Source organism: Vidua chalybeata, chromosome 21, assembly GCF_026979565.1.
Source record: "Vidua chalybeata isolate OUT-0048 chromosome 21, bVidCha1 merged haplotype, whole genome shotgun sequence".
Classification (NCBI taxonomy): domain Eukaryota; kingdom Metazoa; phylum Chordata; class Aves; order Passeriformes; family Viduidae; genus Vidua; species Vidua chalybeata.
In genome coordinates this window covers 3348075-3366983 of record NC_071550.1, presented here as the reverse complement: position 1 = coordinate 3366983, position 18909 = coordinate 3348075, and the positions used below count along the sequence as shown (strand labels likewise).

Here is an 18909-nt window from a genome sequence, read left to right as displayed (position 1 = left end):
CCCCCCCCACTCTATTTTCCTCCCTTTCCCCCCCATCACTTTAAGAGAAAAAAAAAAAAAAAAAAAAAAACCCAAAAACACAAACCAAAAATAAATAAATAAAATAAAAACACCAAACAAAACCATCCAACACCACCAACCACCAGCGCAGCGCTCTCCGCGGGCCGGCGGGGCGGGCGCGGGGCGGCGCTGCTCGGCTCGGCTCGGAGCGGCTCGGCTCGGCTCGGCTCGGAGCAGCTCGGAGCGGCGCGGCTCGGCTCGGAGCGGCTCGGCTCGGCTCGGAGCAGCTCGGAGCGGCGCGGCTCGGCTCGGAGCGGCTCGGCTCGGCTCGGAGCAGCTCGGAGCGGCTCGGCTCGGCTCGGAGCAGCTCGGCGCGGCTCGGGGCGGGGCGGGCGCGGCGCTCCCGCTCCCCCCCTGCGCGGGCCCCGGCGCGGAGCCGGGCGCGCCCGGCGGAGCCGAGCGGCGGAGTTACATTGTTGGAGTTTGCCTCAACTCCGCGGCCTCGGCTGCGCGGGGCCGCCGCTGCGGGGCTGCAGCTTCCCCGCTGCCTCCTCCTCCTCCTCCCTCTCCTCCTCCTCCTCCTCCTCCTCCTCCCCGTGGGTGTTTTTTTTTTTTTTTCCTCTCCCCTCCTCCCCTCTCCCCCCGCGCTGATTTCCCTCCCCTCCGCCCGCCCTGCCTGTGTGTTTTCGCCGCCGCGCTCGCCGAGCCCCTTGGCATGAGTTAAGCACCAGCCATGGACACCAAACACTTCCTGCCGCTGGGTGAGTTCTGTTCCGAGAGATTCTCCCTTCCTACCGCGGGGGGTGGGGGGGTGCTTCGGGACGATAAAATCAGCGCCTGTCCTGCCGCCTTCCCCCCAGCCCGGCCCGGCTCCGCTGCCCCTTCCAGCGGCGCGCACCGGGGGGCGGCGGGCGGGGGATGCGCTCGCCCCTTCCCCGGGGAGCGCCGCGGCGAGCGCGGGCCGGCCCCGGCCCCTTCCCCCCCGGCCCCTGCCTCGGAGTTGGTATTTTTGTTTTGGTTTGCTGTTGTTTTTTTTGGGTTTTTTTTTTGTTTTTTTTTTTTTTTGCCGTGGCGCAGCCCCGGGGACGGCGGGCCCCGGCCGGTGAAGCCGAGCCGAGCCGGGCCGGGCCGGGCCGGTCGGGCAGCGGCCGCAGCGGCGCTTTGAACGGGGCAGCGGCAGCCGGCAGAGCCCCCTCCCCGCCCGGGGCCGGCTCTGCTCGGGGCTCGGCAGCGCGCAGCCTGTGCTTCCCCCTCTTGCCTTCCCTCTCGGGTTATTTTTTTTTAATCTTTAATTTTTGACTTTCCTCTTCTTTTTTTTTTTTTTTTTTTTTTTCTCCTCTCTCCGCGGCATCCGGGGCGCGCAGCCGGGGCAGGGGGAGGCAGCGCTCGGCCCCTCCGCTCGCATCGCCGGCTCCCTGACCCGCCGCGGTCGGGACCCTCCTGCCTTTTTGTTGTTATTTTTTCTCACCCCCCCCTCCCCTTTTAGCTGCGTTTTAAAACCTATTTCCAGCCGGAGTTTGCCATCGTTTCGGTGACTGAGTCAAGTCCTGGCTTGTAAGGGCGAATGCCTCCTGCGTCTCGCTTCCAGGAGAAGTGATATTGCAGAGTGCTCGGGGTGGGGGGAAGAAAAGTTTGAGCGAAGTCGCCTGGCGCCAAGTCCGGGCGAGGGGGAAGAGGGGCGAGTGCTGCCATCCCTGTCCCCGCTCAGCCCGCTGGCTCCCAGCCTCCGGCCGAGCGAGCCATGGCCAGCGAGACCGTCCCTTCTGGCTTCTCCGGGCTTTAAATCTGTGCTCAGCCTCTCCAGCCTGCCGCTGGTGTGTTTTGATTCTTTCTTCCTCTTGTTTTTTTTTTTTTCTTTAGTGTGTGTTGGTTTTTTTTTGGTTTTTTTTTTTTTTTTTTTTGCTTGTTTTGTTGACAAATTGCAATTTCAGTCGTTCCTTTCAAAGAGCAGAATAAATACAAGTAACCATCACAAGGTTTCCTGCAAGCCCGGCTCGCTGAGAGGCTTTCCAGGGCTGTGGTGGTCTGGGGGCTTTGGCAGGGAGACCCTGGCCCTGTGGGCTGGCAGAGCTGTAGGCGGCATCTCCGTGCCCCCAAAAATCCCAGGCTCAGAGTGCCCCTCGTTGTCTGGGCTGGGAGATGCTGCTGGGGCCAAAAGCATCTCACCTGCAGTGTGTCCCTGGTTCCAAATCAAACCAGCTCCTCCTGGTTGTGTCCAGTGCAGCTGTTGGGGCTCATCCCAGCAGAAGGTGCCTCTCTTGCCTCACTGGAGTGGTTTAACCTTAGGGGGGGCTGTTTGGGGGATTCACATTTCCTTGGATGTTCTCGTGGAAGACAATCCGAATCTCTGTTGATCCGGGCAGGCTCAGGCCTCTGTGTACGTTAGCTGTGTTTTCTGTCAGTCCTGAACTCTCCTGTTGTGCTGTAAATGCTAAAAAATACATTGTGTTATTACTCAGGTTGGCTTGAGGGGGGGGTAGGAGGGGGAGAGTCTGTGACTGCTGGCTCGGGGAAAGGTTTTCACGCTGGTGCAAGTGGAAAACAACTGATTTCTCTGCTCATTTAGAAATGTGTGCGTGGTGGGGCTGCGCCACACACTGTGCAGCACACCAGGAGCATCCCCAGGGAAAACAGGGCAGTCCCCCAGGACAGCCCTGCTGGGGGAGGTTAAAACTTCTCATCCTTGTCTCAGGAGAAAATCCGTCTGTCCGTGGGAGCTGTCTGGGGTGTGTGGTCTGGGATTGTCTTGAGAGACTCCCAAACTTTATGTGCTGGTCTTTGGTCACTGACTATTGGGAAAAATCCCTTTGGCTGCAAGGGCAGTGGTTGCTGCAGGATTTGGAGGGGGAGACCCTTGGTCCTGCTCTGGGCAGTGCAGGCAGGTTGTGTCTAAAAGCTTGGGAGCAGTTTGTAGGATTGTGGGGAATGTGAGCTGAGACCTTCCCAGTGAAACCAGAGCAGAGCTGGATGAGCCATGGGGCCTCTTCAGAGGTAGGATGATCCAAATCCCACCAGGTCCCAACTTTGCAGGGTCCCAGGGTGTTTCACCAACCCAATCTCATGTCATTTTTGGGAGCTGGTGCTGGAAAAACCCAGGGGAGAAAACCAGCCCAGCTTGTGGGATTTGTTTGCCTGCACACCAGTACAGGCCTGAGCTGGGGAACAGCAGCAGCACAGCCAAAATTCTACTCCATTACTGTGACCCCATCAAAATCTAAGCTCAGTTTGGCCCAACAAGGCCAACCTGGTGGTTCCTGGCCAAGTCCTGCCTGTGGTTAGACTTAGATAACTCTGCTGATGTCATGGCTGGAAGCGTGGCCAGCACTGGGCACTTTTAATAGTAGTATCTCATTTTCCTGCTTCTCTGGAGAGCTGCTGGCAGATGCCAGCCAGAGGCTCCCCATGAGGACAGCATGTCCCTGGGCATCTCCCAGGCTGGCTGCTGTCACCCTCTGCCATCCCACTGCCAGGACAACCTGCAGCCTGGCACGGGGGCTGTGGGCACAGGTACCTCCACAGCCCTGGTGGGGATTAAAACACCTCGGGGTCCAGCAGATGCTGCCTTAGAGCCATCTGGAGTTACAGTCCTGCCTTTACTAGGCTTAGCTTGCTCGGGGCTGTCCAGCTTTTGTTCCTCTCTGATGTGCCAGGTCTCCAGGAGGAGGAAACTGTAGGAAAAATCCGTGGTGCAAGTGCTGTTGGGGCTGTGGGGGTCACCTCTGGTGGGGTGCATGAGGTCAGGCTTTCACAGGGCGCTGATGTGCAAACCAAGGACTCGTTTCTTCAGCTGGCTGCTTGCTCTGTGCCTTTTACAATCCTCTTAGTGCTTTGTTTTCCCTTTGCCCATTCCCTGGGTATCTCTGGGGAGCAAAGGAGGGGTGGTGGGTTCAGGGGGCTCTCCCTCGAGGCTCAGCCTTGTGGGGGCAGAAACAGTTAACGGGTGTCCGAGGCTGGCGCTTCCCTCCGGAGGTCACTCCAGCGGGTTGTAACCTCTGTGTGTCCCTCTTCCCCACCCTGCAGCCGTGCCAGGGCCGGCTGCAGCTGCTCAGGATGTGGGGTGAGGACTCTCCGTGCCGTGCTCGGGGCTGGAGCGGCAACACTTCCGAGGAAAACAGCAAAACAACCCCCCCTGTGTCCAGCTGGGACAGCCCAGGGCTGGGGGCTGAGCATCCATCAGGCACCTTCATCCCGCATCCCCGGGGCGTGGGGCCGGGATGTGAGCCTGGATGCTGCAGGGAGCTCCTCGGTGGGAACCCCTGTTTGGGTTGAGACCTCACCACGATGCTCAGTCCTGCTCTTGGTGTCCTCAGGAATGGACAGCTGATGTGACAATCTGCAGGGAGGAGAGCTGAGAGATGTGGGAAGCGTCTGAGCATCCCAGTGGGGAAGGAGGAATCCTCTGCCCCACATCTGGTTGGCTCCGTGGGGCTCCTTGGTAGGAGCAGGAGATGAAGTCTGGTTGTGCCCTGGTCTCTCTTGCTGGAGCCTCCTGTAGGGCTCAACCTCTCCTCACATATGCAAAACAAGCTGGGAAGGAATTTTTGCCTTTTCCAGAATCTGGGCTGTGACGGTGAAATAAATCCTCAGAGCTTCCCTGAGTTTATTCCACGTCGTCCTGCTGTGTTGGAGGGAGCGTTTGTGTTTCTCAAATTTAGGGTATTTTATTTATTTAAAAGAGAGCGGAGGAGAAAGCCACAGAATTTGAGTTATTCATTGCAAATATTATTATTGGCGTTTTGTTCCTGTTGAGGGAAAAAAAAAAAAAAAAAACAACGAGGGGGGAATCAAAACATTTCACTGGAAAATACACCCTGGCTTTGTCCCACCCACATCTTCAAGGCAAAAATAAATATTTATTAAGAAATGGGTTAAAAACCTTTTTGTTGAGTATTGTTTCCTGGGAGCAGGGCTGGGTTGCCATATGCTAGAGCCCTGCCACTGGGCTGAATTTTGGTTTTTTTAAGGGTTTTTTGCAGGATGGCTAAGGAAAGAAACAAGCAGATGAGCTGTGGGTGCTGCTGGGCTTTGGGGTGTGCTCTGGTCCTGCCTTGTCTATGGGCTGTGTGTTCCTGTGAGCATCCTGGTGCCTTTTCCTGGGGATTGTGTGTGCTCTGAGTATTCCCCGAGGCTCCCAGCTGCCTGAAATCCCCAAATCATTCCTGCTATAAATAACCCAGCAGTGAGACAGCAAGAGCTGGTGGCCCTTGGCAAGGGATTTAAGAGGGGTGTGCTGATGGTGTGGGGACACTGAGGGGTCCCTGTGCCCCAGCTGGGCTCCTCCACCGAGCCAAAGCCTGGGATCCCTCAAACCCCTGCTGGCCAAGAGCTGCAGGGACCTTCCTTGTGAGCTGGGCAACCTAATTGGGCTCTAATTAATCCCTCTCTGGCTCTGATCCCCAAGTTGGGGAGGGATCTGCTGTGGGGAGGGAAGGAACTGGGGCTCTCCTCGCTCTGACCTGTGGTGTGGAGGGGTCTGGGCATTTCAGAGGAGTGCTGGGGGATGTGGGCACTCAGGAGGGATGCTTGGAAGTGTGGAGGGATGCTCAGAAGTGTCAGGCATGCTCAGCACATGAGGGATGCTCGCTCTGCATGGGATCCATCCCAGCACTTCCCTAATTGCTTCCTAAAAGGCCCAGGTGGGCTCTCCAAGTCAGTTGAGCTACAAAGCAATAGGGGAGGCAGCCTGGGTGGTTTTATTTTAATTGATTTTGTCAGGAGTTGCTGTATTTTATTACATTTAAAGACTAGACTCTGGAATAACTTTGAACGTTTGACACGCACACAAAAAGCAGCTTTCTGACATTTTCCTCTTTGCTTGTCTTTTATTTTATTTCTCCCCTCTCCTCCTCCTCAAAGGGAAGCGTGTGCCTGGAGGGAGGACAGAGGAGGAGGAGGGAGGAGCGGTTGTGTCTCTCCAAAGGCTGCTCGAACATCAAGGCAGTGCGAAGCAGATGAAATAATATTGCAAATAAGGATTTAAAAAACCCTACAGAAGGATCCCCACACATGCCAGCCAGCTCAAACTGCCAGAAGATTTTCAGACAGAAGCAATTTAGCCTGGGAAAATGCTCTATTGTTGAGATGGAAACTGGCTGTGAGAACTTGCCTTTCTGACAAGGTTTGGCTTGGAAAAAGCAAAGCAAAGTCAAGGAAATCAACCTGAGTTTTTATTTAGAGGGGAGGGAGCATTTCAAAATGGAGGGTGTTTTCTGAGATAAACAGGGAACAATTCCCTTGTGAGAAAGGGAAGAAAGGGCTCAAATTAAGCCCAAATGCAGCTCCTCTCCTTTGAGATTTTGTTTAACGTGGAGTTAAAAAATAATCCTGTTCAAACAGACCATTCGTAAGCACGAGATGCTTGGGCTTTCCTCGCCCCCCCTTTCTTTCCCTTTTCTCTTACTGTGATCCACAATAAAAGTTCCAAGGTTGCACCTTGGGGCTGTGATTCTGGTCGCAGCTGTGCCCGTGCCAGCTCCTGCCTCTGCACATCAGGAGGGGATGGATCTTGCCTCCAAAACTCCTCGTCTGCCCAGATGAGGCAGATACAGCGGTGGGAAACTGAGGCACGCGGGAGCGTCTGAGCTGGGAACGGGGCCCGGAGCGAGGGCGTGGGGTGGTTGTGAAACCTCGGCTGCCAGCCCTGCAGAGCTGATCCGTCTGGGATGGCAGCTCCACGGAGCTCCCCTGAGCTCTGCAGGGTCCAAAACCTCCAAACCCCCGCAGCCCCCAAAGCTGCTTTTTGGCCCAGGAGCAAAGGAAAGCTCCCAGGTGGGGATTGTGGGTGTGCCAGGTGCTCCCAAAGCACAGGGCAAGGAAGAAACACCCTAAAGATTCGGGTAGTTAAGCAGCAGGGTGAGGGCTGGCATCCCCTCCTGCTCCTGCAGGAGATAATCCCTCGCACTGTGGTCATTGCTCCTTCTTCCAAACCCTCGGGGATTTGATTTTTTGCTCAAAAACTTGGTTTTTTTGGGCCATGAGTGGAGGTTGGTGGTGTTTGTGGGTTTGGGTCTTGTCTGAGCCTTTCCCTGGATCCCATCAGCTGCAGGATCGCTGCAGAGGCGGGAGATAAAAGGGCAATAGTGGTATTGGGGACCAATAAAATGGTAATGGGATTCCCAGCTGGCTGTTACTTTTCATGGGCTCCTCTTTTGTGGAGTTTTGGCTTTCTTCAGCTTTACAGACTTGGGAAAAAAAAAGGAAAAACATCCAGAGAGAGGGAGCTGAGGGAGCCTCCTGAGATTTACAGCCCCCTCAGCTCCTGGAGCAGATCCTTTGTGCTGCCAGGAGCGGATTAGGGAGGGATGCCCCATCTCGTTTCAGCTGGGCGGGAAGGCAGAAACATTTGATTATTGTTTTTCCATTTCTGGCTGACAAGTAAGTGCTGGAGGAGAGTTGCTTTCTTTCTTTCTTTCTTTCTTTCTTTCTTTCTTTCTTTCTTTCTCTTCTTTCTTTCTTTCTTTCTTCTTTCTCTCTTTCTCTCTTTCTCTCTTTCTCTCTTTTCTCTCTTTCTCTCTTTCTCTCTTTCTCTCTTTCTCTCTCTTTCTCTCTTTCTCTCTTTCTCTCTTTCTCTCTTTCTCTCTTTCTCTCTTTCTTTCTCTCTTTCTTTCTCTCTTTCTCTCTCTTTCTCTCTTTCTCTCTTTCTCTCTTTCTCTCTTTCTCTTTCTCTTTTTTTCCCTTTGCTGTGAACTCTGTGGGCTGCTGCGAGACAATTTTATTGTGGGCAGCGCGTCTCCTACGTGCCCGTTCCGGAGTCGCAGTGAGGCAATGGCAGTGGTGAGGCAAGAGCGGAAGGAGAAGGGCAGGAGGGGAGAGCTTCCAGCCAAAATCCAGCCCGAGGCACGGAGATGGCAGGAGAAGGGGTGAGCTTCCAGCCAGAATGCACCCTGAGCCGTGGAGGTGGCGCGGGTTGGGATGGGAGGGGACGGAGGAGCTGAGCGAGGGATGGGGAGTGGTGGCAGAGAAGAATTGGATCAGAGAGGCAGGAGCAGAGCCAGGGGCATCACACTGAGCTGGGGGAGCTGTTTGGCTGCTCCTGGCGGTGTGAAGGATGGGTGAGAGTGGTTTGCCAGTGCTGCAGCTTCCCTGCCCTGCTCCCAAAGACCTGTGTGCAGGTGGGGGCTCTTGGAAAAGGGATATCAAAGAAAGAGAAACGCCCTTTCTGTACTGGTCATCCTTACCAGACTAAACTGGGCTCCCCTACTGCCCCCACCCCTTCTTTTTCTGCCCCATTTGTGGGAGATGAGTGATTTTGTCAGGCCTGGGGAGCTGTGGCTCTGCCTGGTGTGGTCTCTGACAGCGTGGAGCAGGCGCTGGGTCATGCTGGGGATGTGGAGCACACTGTGCTGGGGAAATCCATGATCCCACGCTGCATCCCATCAGTGTTGGGGCTGCTTCTGGAGACCCCTCACACCCCACAGCAGCCCTTGGGGGGGATGTTTAGTGGTTGAGCAGGAAATAGGGGTACCAAGGAGGGTGCCCACAGCCTGTGAGGGAGCAGGTGACTTGAGCAAGTTGAGAGCCGCTGTCTTGGAGCTCTGCACCTGCGTGACCAACCCTCCCTGCTGACCTGCACTTGTTCAAGTGTGACTTTCAATTGATCATAAAAATCCAGCGTGATTCACAGCGTTCCTGCCCTGCAGCCTGCTGAGCTCTGTCTCTCTGCATTCACGTAGCGTGAGAGAGCAGATTGCCCTCCAGTTCATCCTGCTCAGCCTTAATGGGGAGCCGCTGCTCACTGGGGCTGCTCCCCCCACACTCTCCTGGAATATATTAAAGACTTAGCATTTTAATTTCATTTTTTTCCCCCTCAAATGCATGAAGAAAACTCCTCTCCAGGCGAGCTCCCAAACCTCGGGGTGTGGGGAGAAGGGAGGGAGGTGCAGCTCCCCGCTCCATCCCGGCGCAGCCCCCGCGTGCGTGCGTGTGGCTCACAGACAGTGAAATTGCACCCTAGAGTTATAAAGCAATTGTCTAGCTCAGCAGCAGAATGAGCATGAAATGGTGCAGAAAGCAACTAAATAAAATTGGGTAAGGCAGATGCATGAAAATAATGACATCTCTATCCTGTAGTCAGGCGCGCTCGCTCTTCCTCGCTGATAAACTTTTATAACAGACTTTGCATTTATTTTCCCGGGAAGCTCTCCTGCCGTGGAGATGTGTGTTGGTGTGGGGTGAGCCCCTGCACCCCCTCTCCCGTTTCTTGGGGCTGTACACCCCTGCCCCTCTCCTCCCCTCCCTGTCTGCCTCTTCCTTGTTTTTGTTTTCAGAGCGGGATTTTTGTGCTCGGTCAGACACCAAAGCGATAACCTTTGCGACTTCATTTCCTTTTTGTGGCTGTGCCAGGCTGAGGGAGCCCTGTGAGCTGGTGGCTCTCAGGGTGGCCTCCCAAGTCCCATGCAAATGGGAATGAAGAGATGCTTTCCTGCTTTGCTTTCCCTTGGGAGTTTTCTCCTTTTCCCTGTAAGGCTCAGGTTGAGCAGGCTGTTCTGTGGGGCTTAGGACAGCAGGGCTGGAACACCAGGCTGGTGCACTGGCTCTGTCATCCCTTCTCCCTGGTGATGGCTGGTGACACCAGGGCCACCTGCTCCCACACTATTTATCCAGCTGGATGGATTAAAATGCTCCCAGTTTGGGCCTGGAGAATTGACTTCAGCTGCGATTCCTCCCCAGCCTTTCCCCTGGGCTCTGAGTTGCTGTCCCTGCTCCGACACTGCCTTGGAGTTGTTGGCCTCAGCTTCCCCATCCACTCCCAGGAAGCTGATGCTTCCAACACAGTCCAATGTTTTGCTTGTTTTGTGCCAGGATCCCTGTGGAGACTGGGAACAAGCAGCTCCTCTTCCCACCCAAGAGGCCCTTTAGGTGACATTAAGGCAGTGTCCCCACTGTCCTCACACCCTCCTGCCTCTGATGGCATCGCTGGGCACTGCTCCACGTGCTTGTGGTGCCAGGGATGCCCTTTGTGGACAGGGTGCTGCCTGCTGTGTAATGCCTGGATGCTTTGGAGGGCTCAGGACTGAGCTGCTCGTGGATTCCTTTCCTTGTCCGCAAGGAAAAATCAGCCCTGGGCTGTGCTGGAGCCTGGGGCTCACCACCCTGCAGCAGAATCTCCATCTCTGACTTGGCTTTGCTGGGATGTGTCCCTGGGCTCCCAGATTAGCTGCTCCAGTGCCTGCCCATCACACGCAGCCCAGCGTGGATCCCATGGGTGGGCTGGAGCTGCGTGCTGGCTGCTCAGCCCCGGAGCACAACAACACCAGGACGCGGCATTTTCCCCTCCTCCTGCCAAAACCCAGCTCTTCTGGAGGGAAACAGAGCAGGAGGTTTCCCTGCAGGGATTATTCTGGCTCTGGGCAGCTGGATGCCAAAGCCCTGCCAGCTTTTCTGCTGGTGTGGTTCCGCAGCACCGGAGCGGCGAGGAGGAGGAGGGAAATGCACGCGTGCAAAAGTCAGTGTGAAAGCATAAATCAGGCCAAGAGTGAAAGGTTAAAGAAATCCAGAGGAAGCAGAGCGATGTGCGTGATAGAAAGGGGTTTCCTGTACCTACAGAGGCCACCCAGGCTCCCTTCCTGCCGGGGCAAACCAAAACTTTCTGCACCCCTAAGCAAATTGTGGTTGTCTGCTTGGGCACGCTGTGAGCCAGCCGTGCCAGCCTGGGTGTTAATGCCTTGTGCTTTACAGGCTGCTCTCCCCGGCCCTGCCGTGGGATTAATTTACAGGATGCCCAGGCAGATCCTGGGAAGCGCTGCAGTCGGGAATAGGGCTCGAAGGGCAGGATGTAGGGACCTGTGCTGCCCTAAATCCGCGTCCTCTCCACTGCCATGCTTGCAGACAACCTTGGAGAGGAGAGCCAGGTGGCTGTTCCCAGCAGGGACAGCAGTGCCACTTGTCTCTGCCTCGCCCTCAGGAATGAGGAGGGAAATCTCTGGGTTTTGCTAGGTGGGAATTTGATCCTGTTCTGGGCTCCTTGGGGGCAGGGAAGTCATTCCCACATGAGGTGGGATAGCGCAGCGCTGCTCCCGGAACGCTCTGCACAGCCAAACCCCAAAATGCTGCTCTTGGGGCTGGTTTGCAGATTTCTGTCCTGTGCAGGTTTTCCAGGGCTCTCCCAGCCTGGTGCCACCTCTCCCTGCTGTGCCGGGGCTGGTGGCTGGTCCCTCTCAGGCTGGCACCTCCCTGTGCTCCTCATCAGAGTCTGACCTCAGAGGGGCTCCAGGAAGAGTTGAGGCTCCTGGGACAATTACCTGCAGGCCCCTATTTAAGCACTTAGGAAGGCTTAGCTGATCCCAGCTGGAGATAGCCTGGCCCCAGGCCAGCGGGTAGCTCTTGTGTGCAAATGTGGGAGCCTTTAAACAGCGGCTCAGAGCCGGGACTTGCTGGGAGCAGGACCCCCAGAGAGCAGTTTGGGGTGGCTGATGCTGGCACCCCGAATTACACCCTTCTTGTAAGGTTGGGAGACACAGATTTCGTTGGCTAAGGGGATTTTGGCAGTGTTTGGAGCTGTGTTTTGGTAGCGGTGCTGCCGTGCCCTGGTGCTTCACCTTGGAGTGTCACCCTCCTCTCCGAGGGGGGGAAAAACCAGCAATTCCCTTCTGGCAGGTTGCTCCCTCTTTGTGCCTCACCTGTGGGGCAGGTTTGTTCTGTGGAAATCAGAGGCCATCGGGCTCTGTTGGGCTTTTCCCACTGCATTTTTGTGTCTGGGATGGCTGAGGGGTGCCGGGCGCCGCTCCCTGCGGGCACCCGGGCGCTCCTCCGGTTATCCCGGTGTTGAGCCATGGGAGCTGAGGCTGGGCAGGCGAGGAAAACCACGTCTGGCCAGGTTTCACGGCCTCTAGGCGTGTGCAGGAAATATTGCAGGGCAGGGATTTCTTGCAGCAGGCCCTGTGTGGCAGGTAACAAACAGCAAGGTGCCCATCTGGAGCCCCCACCCACGCACACAAGGGCACCTTCCCAAAACCCTGGGGCAGAGCAGGGGATGTGGGGCTGCTCCAGGAATCCTCCAGGTCTCTCTCTTGGAGCAGTTGCATTTGCCCTCGGATGCTGGAAGGTGCAGCATCACACCCTGGGGGTACAGCTTGGTGGAGCTCAGCAGCACCCCAGGAAATGGTGTTGGGGGAGCCCCAAAGCTCTTCTCAGGGCTTTCCCAGGCAGGCAAACCTTAGGGTACAGCCTGGGAAAGCAGTGCCCTGGAGGGTGAAGCTCATCCTGGCTCATCCCTGAGAGCAGAGAGATGCTCCAGTACTGCCCAAAATCTGGGGGCCCCAGAGCAGCCCTTTGCAGGGAGGAGAGGACACGGTGAGGTGGAGGAGTGCTGGGTAGGAAGGGGTGAGCCTGGAGCTGGGTGTCGGGATGTGCCTGCAGGGTGGGAGCAGCCGGTCCTGCCAGTTCTCCCAGGCTCTGGGAAGTCCCTCGAGCTGCAGTCAAGGCCAGGATGAGGTCCCAGGTCCCTCTCTGCCACCAAGGGCTCTTCCTTGGCTGCTCAATTTTAAGTCTTTAAGAGCACAGGCTCTGGGAAAACACCCAGAGAGCCTGGCCCTGGCTGGGAGTAAAAGCCAGCTTTGCGTGGGAAGGGAAGGCAGAGCCAGTGCACTTCTAATTCAAAGCACCTTTAGAAATGAATAAGGTAGAAGTGACTCTACAAAAAAAAAAAAAAAAAAAAAAAAAGCCAACCCCAATGCATTGAGCTGCCCTGTAATTGTCAGTGTGGAAATCACAGGCACATGAGGACTTGCAGTGAAGGATTAAATCCACAGCCTGATTTCCAAAGTGCAGGAAACGAGCTCCTGACGCTGGTTTTGGGGGTCCCACGGACCTTTGGGCAGAGGAGCTTTTGTCAGGGTGGATTTGTGTGGACCCTGTGGCAGGACCTGGAGCTCAGCATTGATTTCATCAGGTGGCTTCAAGATTGCGTCAGCTGAACCAGGGACTGGGATTGACCTGCAGTGATTTGCTGACTTTATTATTATGACAATGATGGGGCTGAGCTGGAGGAGAGGGATTTTGGTGTTCTCTGCCTGGTGGGATGACTTGGAACAGCACTGGCAGCACTTCCCCAATTTTTCAGTCCTTTTTGCTTTGATGATGTAAAATCCTGAATGTACCTTGAGGGTTCATTGAGGAGAAGGAATTTCCATCCCAGCTCTTGGCCTTGTCAGTAGCTGCAGAAGAAGAACATTATAAGGAGCTATTCATCATTGCAATTATTTTATTAAGAGAACACTGTGTGCTTGGGAGCTGGAAGAGATGGAGCTTTGGGATGTTTTCAGCATGATAAATACGGGTTGGTTACGTCACCCAGCTTTTTAAAAGTGGTGTGTGTCGTCCTGGTGAGAGAGGATTTGCAGACAACCTTGGAGAGGAGAGCCAGGTGGCTGTTCCCAGCAGGGACAGCAGTGCCACTTGTCTCTGCCTCACCCTCAGGAATGAGGAGGGAAATCTCTGGGTTTTGCTAGGTGGGAATTTGATCCTGTTCTGGGCTCCTTGGGGGCAGGGACGTCATTCCCACATGAGGTGGGACAGCGCAGCGCTGCTCCCGGAACGCTCTGCACAGCCAAACCCCAAAATGCTGCTCTTGGGGCTGGTTTGCAGATTTCTGTCCTGTGCAGGTTTTCCAGGGCTCTCCCAGCCTGGTGCCACCTCTCCCTGCTGTGGCAGGGCTGGTGGCTGGTCCCTCTCAGGCTGGCACCTCCGGGTGCGTTATCGCGGCCGCGCGCCGGGGTAAAGTCCACCATGGGAAAATGCCTGGTGGACTTTTAACTGGAGTCCTCTGCAGAGCCCAGCTTAGAAAGCTTTAACTGTTTCCTGGCAATCTCTGCTGGAAGGCAGAGAGAGAATGGAGCAGAGGATGGGCTGCCCACGTGGGGTCAGCTCCCTGCAGCCAGGGCTCGCTGGTGGCCGTGCCAGGGTGGTCATGGGGACTGTGCCAGCTGGTCCCGGGGTCACCACTGCATGTCCCCACCCCTCCCCTGGTTTAGCTGTCATAGCCCTGAGCTCTTGGCTCAGCTGTGGTCTCCCAAAATGCTGCTTTGGGCATGGAGGGGCTGCTCTTGGGTCACGGGACTGTGCTCCTCAGGGCACAGGCAGTGCCCCTGCCCTGCTCTCCCTGCTGCTGCGTGGCCTCAAAGGATGAACCCCGTGGGTGGGGAGGGATGGGCATCACTCTGCAGCATCCTCACCTATGGGAAGCTGCATCTGGAGGTTGAAAGGGGCCTTGGCACTGCCATTTTTGCTGTCCCACACTCTGATTTTGCCTCCTGCTTTAGACACCTGAGTGCCTGGTGGGGTTTATTTCAGCATCTTCATACTTCTTCCATTCTGCCCTTTCCTTTGCTTTTGTTTTGCAGCTTTTTTTTCCCCCCTCCAAGGTGTGAGTCTTGTTTGCTCCGGGTGGGTCTGTGAGCCCTGAGCAGGTCCCCACTGCCAGCCCAGCTGGTGACAGCAGCACAACCAAGCAGCCACCTCTCTGTGTCATGGAGTGGTCGACCCATTCTCAGTGGGGACAGGGCCAGGGCGTGCTCCCAAAGGGATTTATGGAGGGAAATTCATGCGGTGTAGGATTTTTGTCCATGGAGAGCAGCTCAGCATGGGATGGCATCTCTGGCTGTCCCTGCAGGCACAGCTCAGTGAGGGAAGCTCCCCATGTGCCACCAGCTGTGCCCTCCTCAGTGGAAGTGATTCCAGGGCGAGAAATTCCCACTGTGGAAGCCTTTATTACCGGGAAGAACTAGGTTTGTTTTGTTTATCATCCATTTACTTGGCTTTGGAGGCATGCCCGGAGTTCTCCAATTTTGTGTGTGTGTGTATGTGTGATTTATTAGAATTCAGGGCTGGGGTTTCTTTTTTTTTCTGGTTTAATTTCACTTCCTCAAACTGACAGGCCGTTTGAACAAACTTCTTTTGGATAATTTCCTCTATAGTTTTAGAGGGCCTCCTAAAACTAAAAAGAGAAAACATTGCAACACGGTCGATAATTAAAAAAACTCCCTGTCTGTGACCGGCCTGGGCCCTGATTTCGGTAACAGAGAGCTCAGAGGGTAGAAAAAACCACGAGTTCACTTTTTGGGTGCTTTTGACCACACTTCAGGGATGGCTGGCTCTGCTGGTTTCACTGTGCAGCTGTGATCCCAGGCACACTTGGGCATGTTCTCCCATTAAAAGCGCCGTGCGTGTCTAAACCCCTGCCAGCTCCCAGCTTTGGCTTCCTCTCCTCGGCTCGATCTGTTCCACAGCAGTCAGGAAGAGGGAGGAGGGAGAGGGGAGAGGGGAGAAAAAAAAAATCCATTTAAGAAACGCTGGAAGATGTAATGGGAGCCTGCAGAGAGCAGGGAGCAGGTAGGCGAGGGCAGAGCACCTGTAGCTGGGTTTGCTGGCGGGTCCTGCCCGGGGTTTTTATGAGGATTTCGCAAGTGTGGGTTTCGAAATGGCTCCGAGAGGGTTTTTGCTGGCTGTGCTCCGGGCCCGTGGTGCCAGGAGGTGCCAGGGAGCCCTGCTGGGGTCGGGGCAGAGCTGGGGGCACGCAGGGTCCCGGGGAGCTGCGCTGTGCCCGTGCTGTCAGCACGGAGATTGAGATGAAGGAAAACTTCCTTTCCCACTGTCCCAGCTATGAGAGAGAGAAATAGAGAGAGAGAGAGACAGAAAGATTTCCCCCAGGGATCAGCAGTGATAAAAAGGCTCTCTTTTGAAAAGCAATGAGAGAAAAGAAGTGTGTCTAATCCTCACAGAGAAGAAAGGGAGAACATCCCTCTGCTGCGAGCTGGGCGGGGGCTGGAGGGACCCTGGTGTGGAGGCAGCAGCCCGGTGCTGCTGCCTGGTGCGGAGGAATCCTCTGGGCAGGAGCAGAGAGAAATTTCATTTCCTGGGATCCATTTGGGAGGGCAGCTCCTGGGAGCTGACTGCTGTGGTGCAGGGCTGGGGAGATGCTGCTGGCTCATCCCCACGTTGCTCAATCCCTGCAGAGGAGCGCTGCTGACACCCTACGTGGGAGAGACTTGCAGAGATTTTCCTTCCCCTTTTCCCCTTGGCCCTGGGACTGGAGGAGGCTGGAAAGGGGAGCTGCAGCCCCGAGCCAGGAGGGATGTGTGTCCCCAGGGCAGGTATCCCAGGGGCTGCTGCAATCCTGGATCCCTTTTTCCCAGTGATGCAGGGCTGTGCAGCTGGCCTGACTGGCTGTAGCACCTTCTGCCTTTCCTTTCCTGGTCCAACCCTGTCACCATTTCTTCAGTGACAGCTGCAGTGTCCAGGCTTGGTGCAGGAGCTGCTCTGTCACCCTGTCAGTGATGGGACAGTGGTGGCTTGGCCACTGATCCTGTGCTCGCCACGTCTGAGCCGAGGCCACCAGGGTGCTTTTATTGCTGTTGTGGTTGATGATTTATTTCCAGCAGCATCCGCCCCGTCTTGTGACTTGATTAAAAATTAAAGCAAACAGAGTGGTGTGGTGAGGCTGCTGTGAGCCCGGGGTCCCTTCCCCGAGCCCTCTGGGGTTCCTGTGGGCCAGGGAAATCTAGGAATGGGAGGGAAAAGGTGGATGGCAGTGGAATGAGCTGTCTGGCCAGGAGGGGATGGAGAGGTGGGTGCTGGGGTGGGAGCCATCAGTAGGATCGGGATCCTTTCGACTGTAGAGCTTGTGAATGTTTATTTGTGTCTCCTCAGGCTGAATAATGGTAATCCCCGGCCAATAAAGTCCTCATTAGGCTGAAATTAATGAGTTTATGTTTCAAAATACAACAACAACAACACTCAAACCCACAACCCTGCAAAGGGAACTCCGTCAGGAAGGGATGGGTGGATGGGGCAGTGGTGCCATGGGGAAGCTGGGGAGGAAAACCAAGCTGGCATTGGGGTGTACCTGCTCCTTGCAGAGCCTGGTGGGCAGTGGCACAGTCACAGGGAAGCTGCAGCATCGGGATGTGCTGTTGGGGAAGGATTCTGGAGACACCCGTGAGCATTTTGCTGTTGGAGGAGCTTGTGCTGGCCGGTGGGCGAGCACGGAGCATCCTGTGTGCAGGGAGCTCTTGAGCCACGTGGCTTTAGAGACAGCACCTACCACATCTCAGTGTCACTGCTGCCTGTTGACTCTCCTTGGTGGCAGCAGCAAACCAAGGCTGAAATTCTGAAGATCATCCTGGGATGTCACAGCCGACAGCCTCGGTGCCAGGAGTTTCTGCTCCAGCCTTTGGGGGGGCTTTGGCAGAGCCCACCACCCTCTGCTTGTGTAGGGAGGGCTCCAGTGACTCACGAACCCCTCGCAGAGAAAGGGGAGCAGGAAGTTAGCTCACAGCTCTTGTGAAAGACAGAAGCTGACTTGATACCTGTAATTAAAGCGGGTGTCAAGGAATGAGGTGCAAATTCCTCAGGGGGCATCTCACCCGGAGGGAGAGCAGGAGGGAGAGCAGCTCGGCTCCTCCCTGGTCAGGGGCTGGGGAGAGGCTGCTGTGGATCAAATGTGAGCCCCCAGCTCCTCTCCTTCCCAACAGTAAGGAATTGATGTGGGTGGCAAGGCCATGTGTGTCCTGTCTCCAGCCAGCACGAGGGAACCACCGGCATGGAGCTGTGGCAGTGTGCCTGGTGCTCAGTGGGGTGGTGGATCTGCAAAAATCCTCCTGGGGAGCGTGTGGCACCTTACCAGGGGCAGAGCTGGGGACAGAGTGAGGTGGGTTTGGGGTGCAGTTTGGGAATTGCGAGGGAGCAGGGGCAGAAGCAGGTGGGGTGGGATGGTCTGGAGGGGAGACCCGAGTCCTCAGTGGGGTTGGAGGAAACCCTTGGGGACCCATCCTGCTGGATGCTGGCAGTGCTGCCTGTGCCACCTCGATGGCCTCGTTCCCCTTTAGTGCCTGTGTTGCCCCCCCAGCACGTCTGTGAGGGCAGGGAAACTGAGGCACGTTGCGTGGTCGTTCAGTGTGAGCGCCAACACGTGTGCCGTGCTCCCCACTCTTGCACCGGTCCCTTCCTTTCCAGCCACTCCTCCCTGCAGTCTCTGGGCTGGTGCCAGGAGCACGCAGCATTCCAGGGGGTCCCTCCATCCCCCCACCAGCTCCATCCCCGTGGCTGTGGTGCCTCCCCAGCAAATGCCAGATCTGCTGAGCAGATGGAAAAACGAAAAAGAGGAAAAAAAAAACCAAAAAAAAAAAACAAGAAAAAAACCAACACCCTACCCAATAATATGAGGAAGAAATGTTGGTGTGTCCTGGGTGGATTAGTCGAGACTCCTTGCTGGATTCCTCCGAAGGGAGGTGCTGGTGCTGGAAGCCGGCCACCAGCCGGGCCTGCCGCATTTTTCCTGGATCCTCTTGCCATTTGGGGGCTGAACTTTAGTCTGAAAAAGATGTATTTTTAACTTGGTTGTGTCTGAAGCTTGTCTCAGCTTCGGGCTGCTTGGCTTTCTGCTGGCCTGGCCATGCACTGAGGTGGATGTGGGGGGAGGTGGGGGCTGGACCCTCCATCCCCAGCTGGACCAGGAGGAGGAAGCGAGAGAAGGAAAGGTTTGTTCTGATGCCGAGAAAACCATTTCAGGAGCTTCCTCCTGCTTGGCCCAGTCGCCCAACACAAGTGTGGAGCAATGGGAATGGTGTGTCAGGACAATGGCAGCAGCGACGGGCGAGCCGGTCTGGCGTTGAGATCGTTGTGGAAAACAAGGATGAGTATCTTGGGAAGGCCTGTAGCCCCAGCATGCAGGACTGATGGCCCCAGACACCAGTGCCTTGGAAACAGCCGTTGAAGTGTGCAATATTCCTGTCTCTGGGGGCTCCTTTCCCTCCCTCCCTCCCTCCCAGCTGTGGAGCTGTCACCGGACGCTGGCACCGCTGGCCTCTGCGTGCCACCCGGGCTGGCCCCGGGCTCAGCCTGGCAGGGTGCTGAGCTTCTGCTGAGGGCTCAGAGCTCTGCAGGGCAGGGCCGAGGCACCGTGGGCCCGTTGTT

General features: G+C 55.9%; 1 protein-coding gene across 1 annotated transcript in view; it reads left to right on the top strand.

Moving 5' to 3' along the window:
- Positions 1 to 615: 615 nt before the first annotated feature.
- RXRA (retinoid X receptor alpha) overlaps positions 616 to 18909 on the top strand; it is a 98747-nt gene continuing 80453 nt past the window's right edge. The window contains exon 1 of the mRNA XM_053962437.1: positions 616 to 761. Within this exon, the coding sequence (XP_053818412.1) occupies positions 734 to 761 (28 nt within the window). The 5' untranslated portion in view covers positions 616 to 733. The remainder of the gene's footprint in view (positions 762 to 18909) is intronic.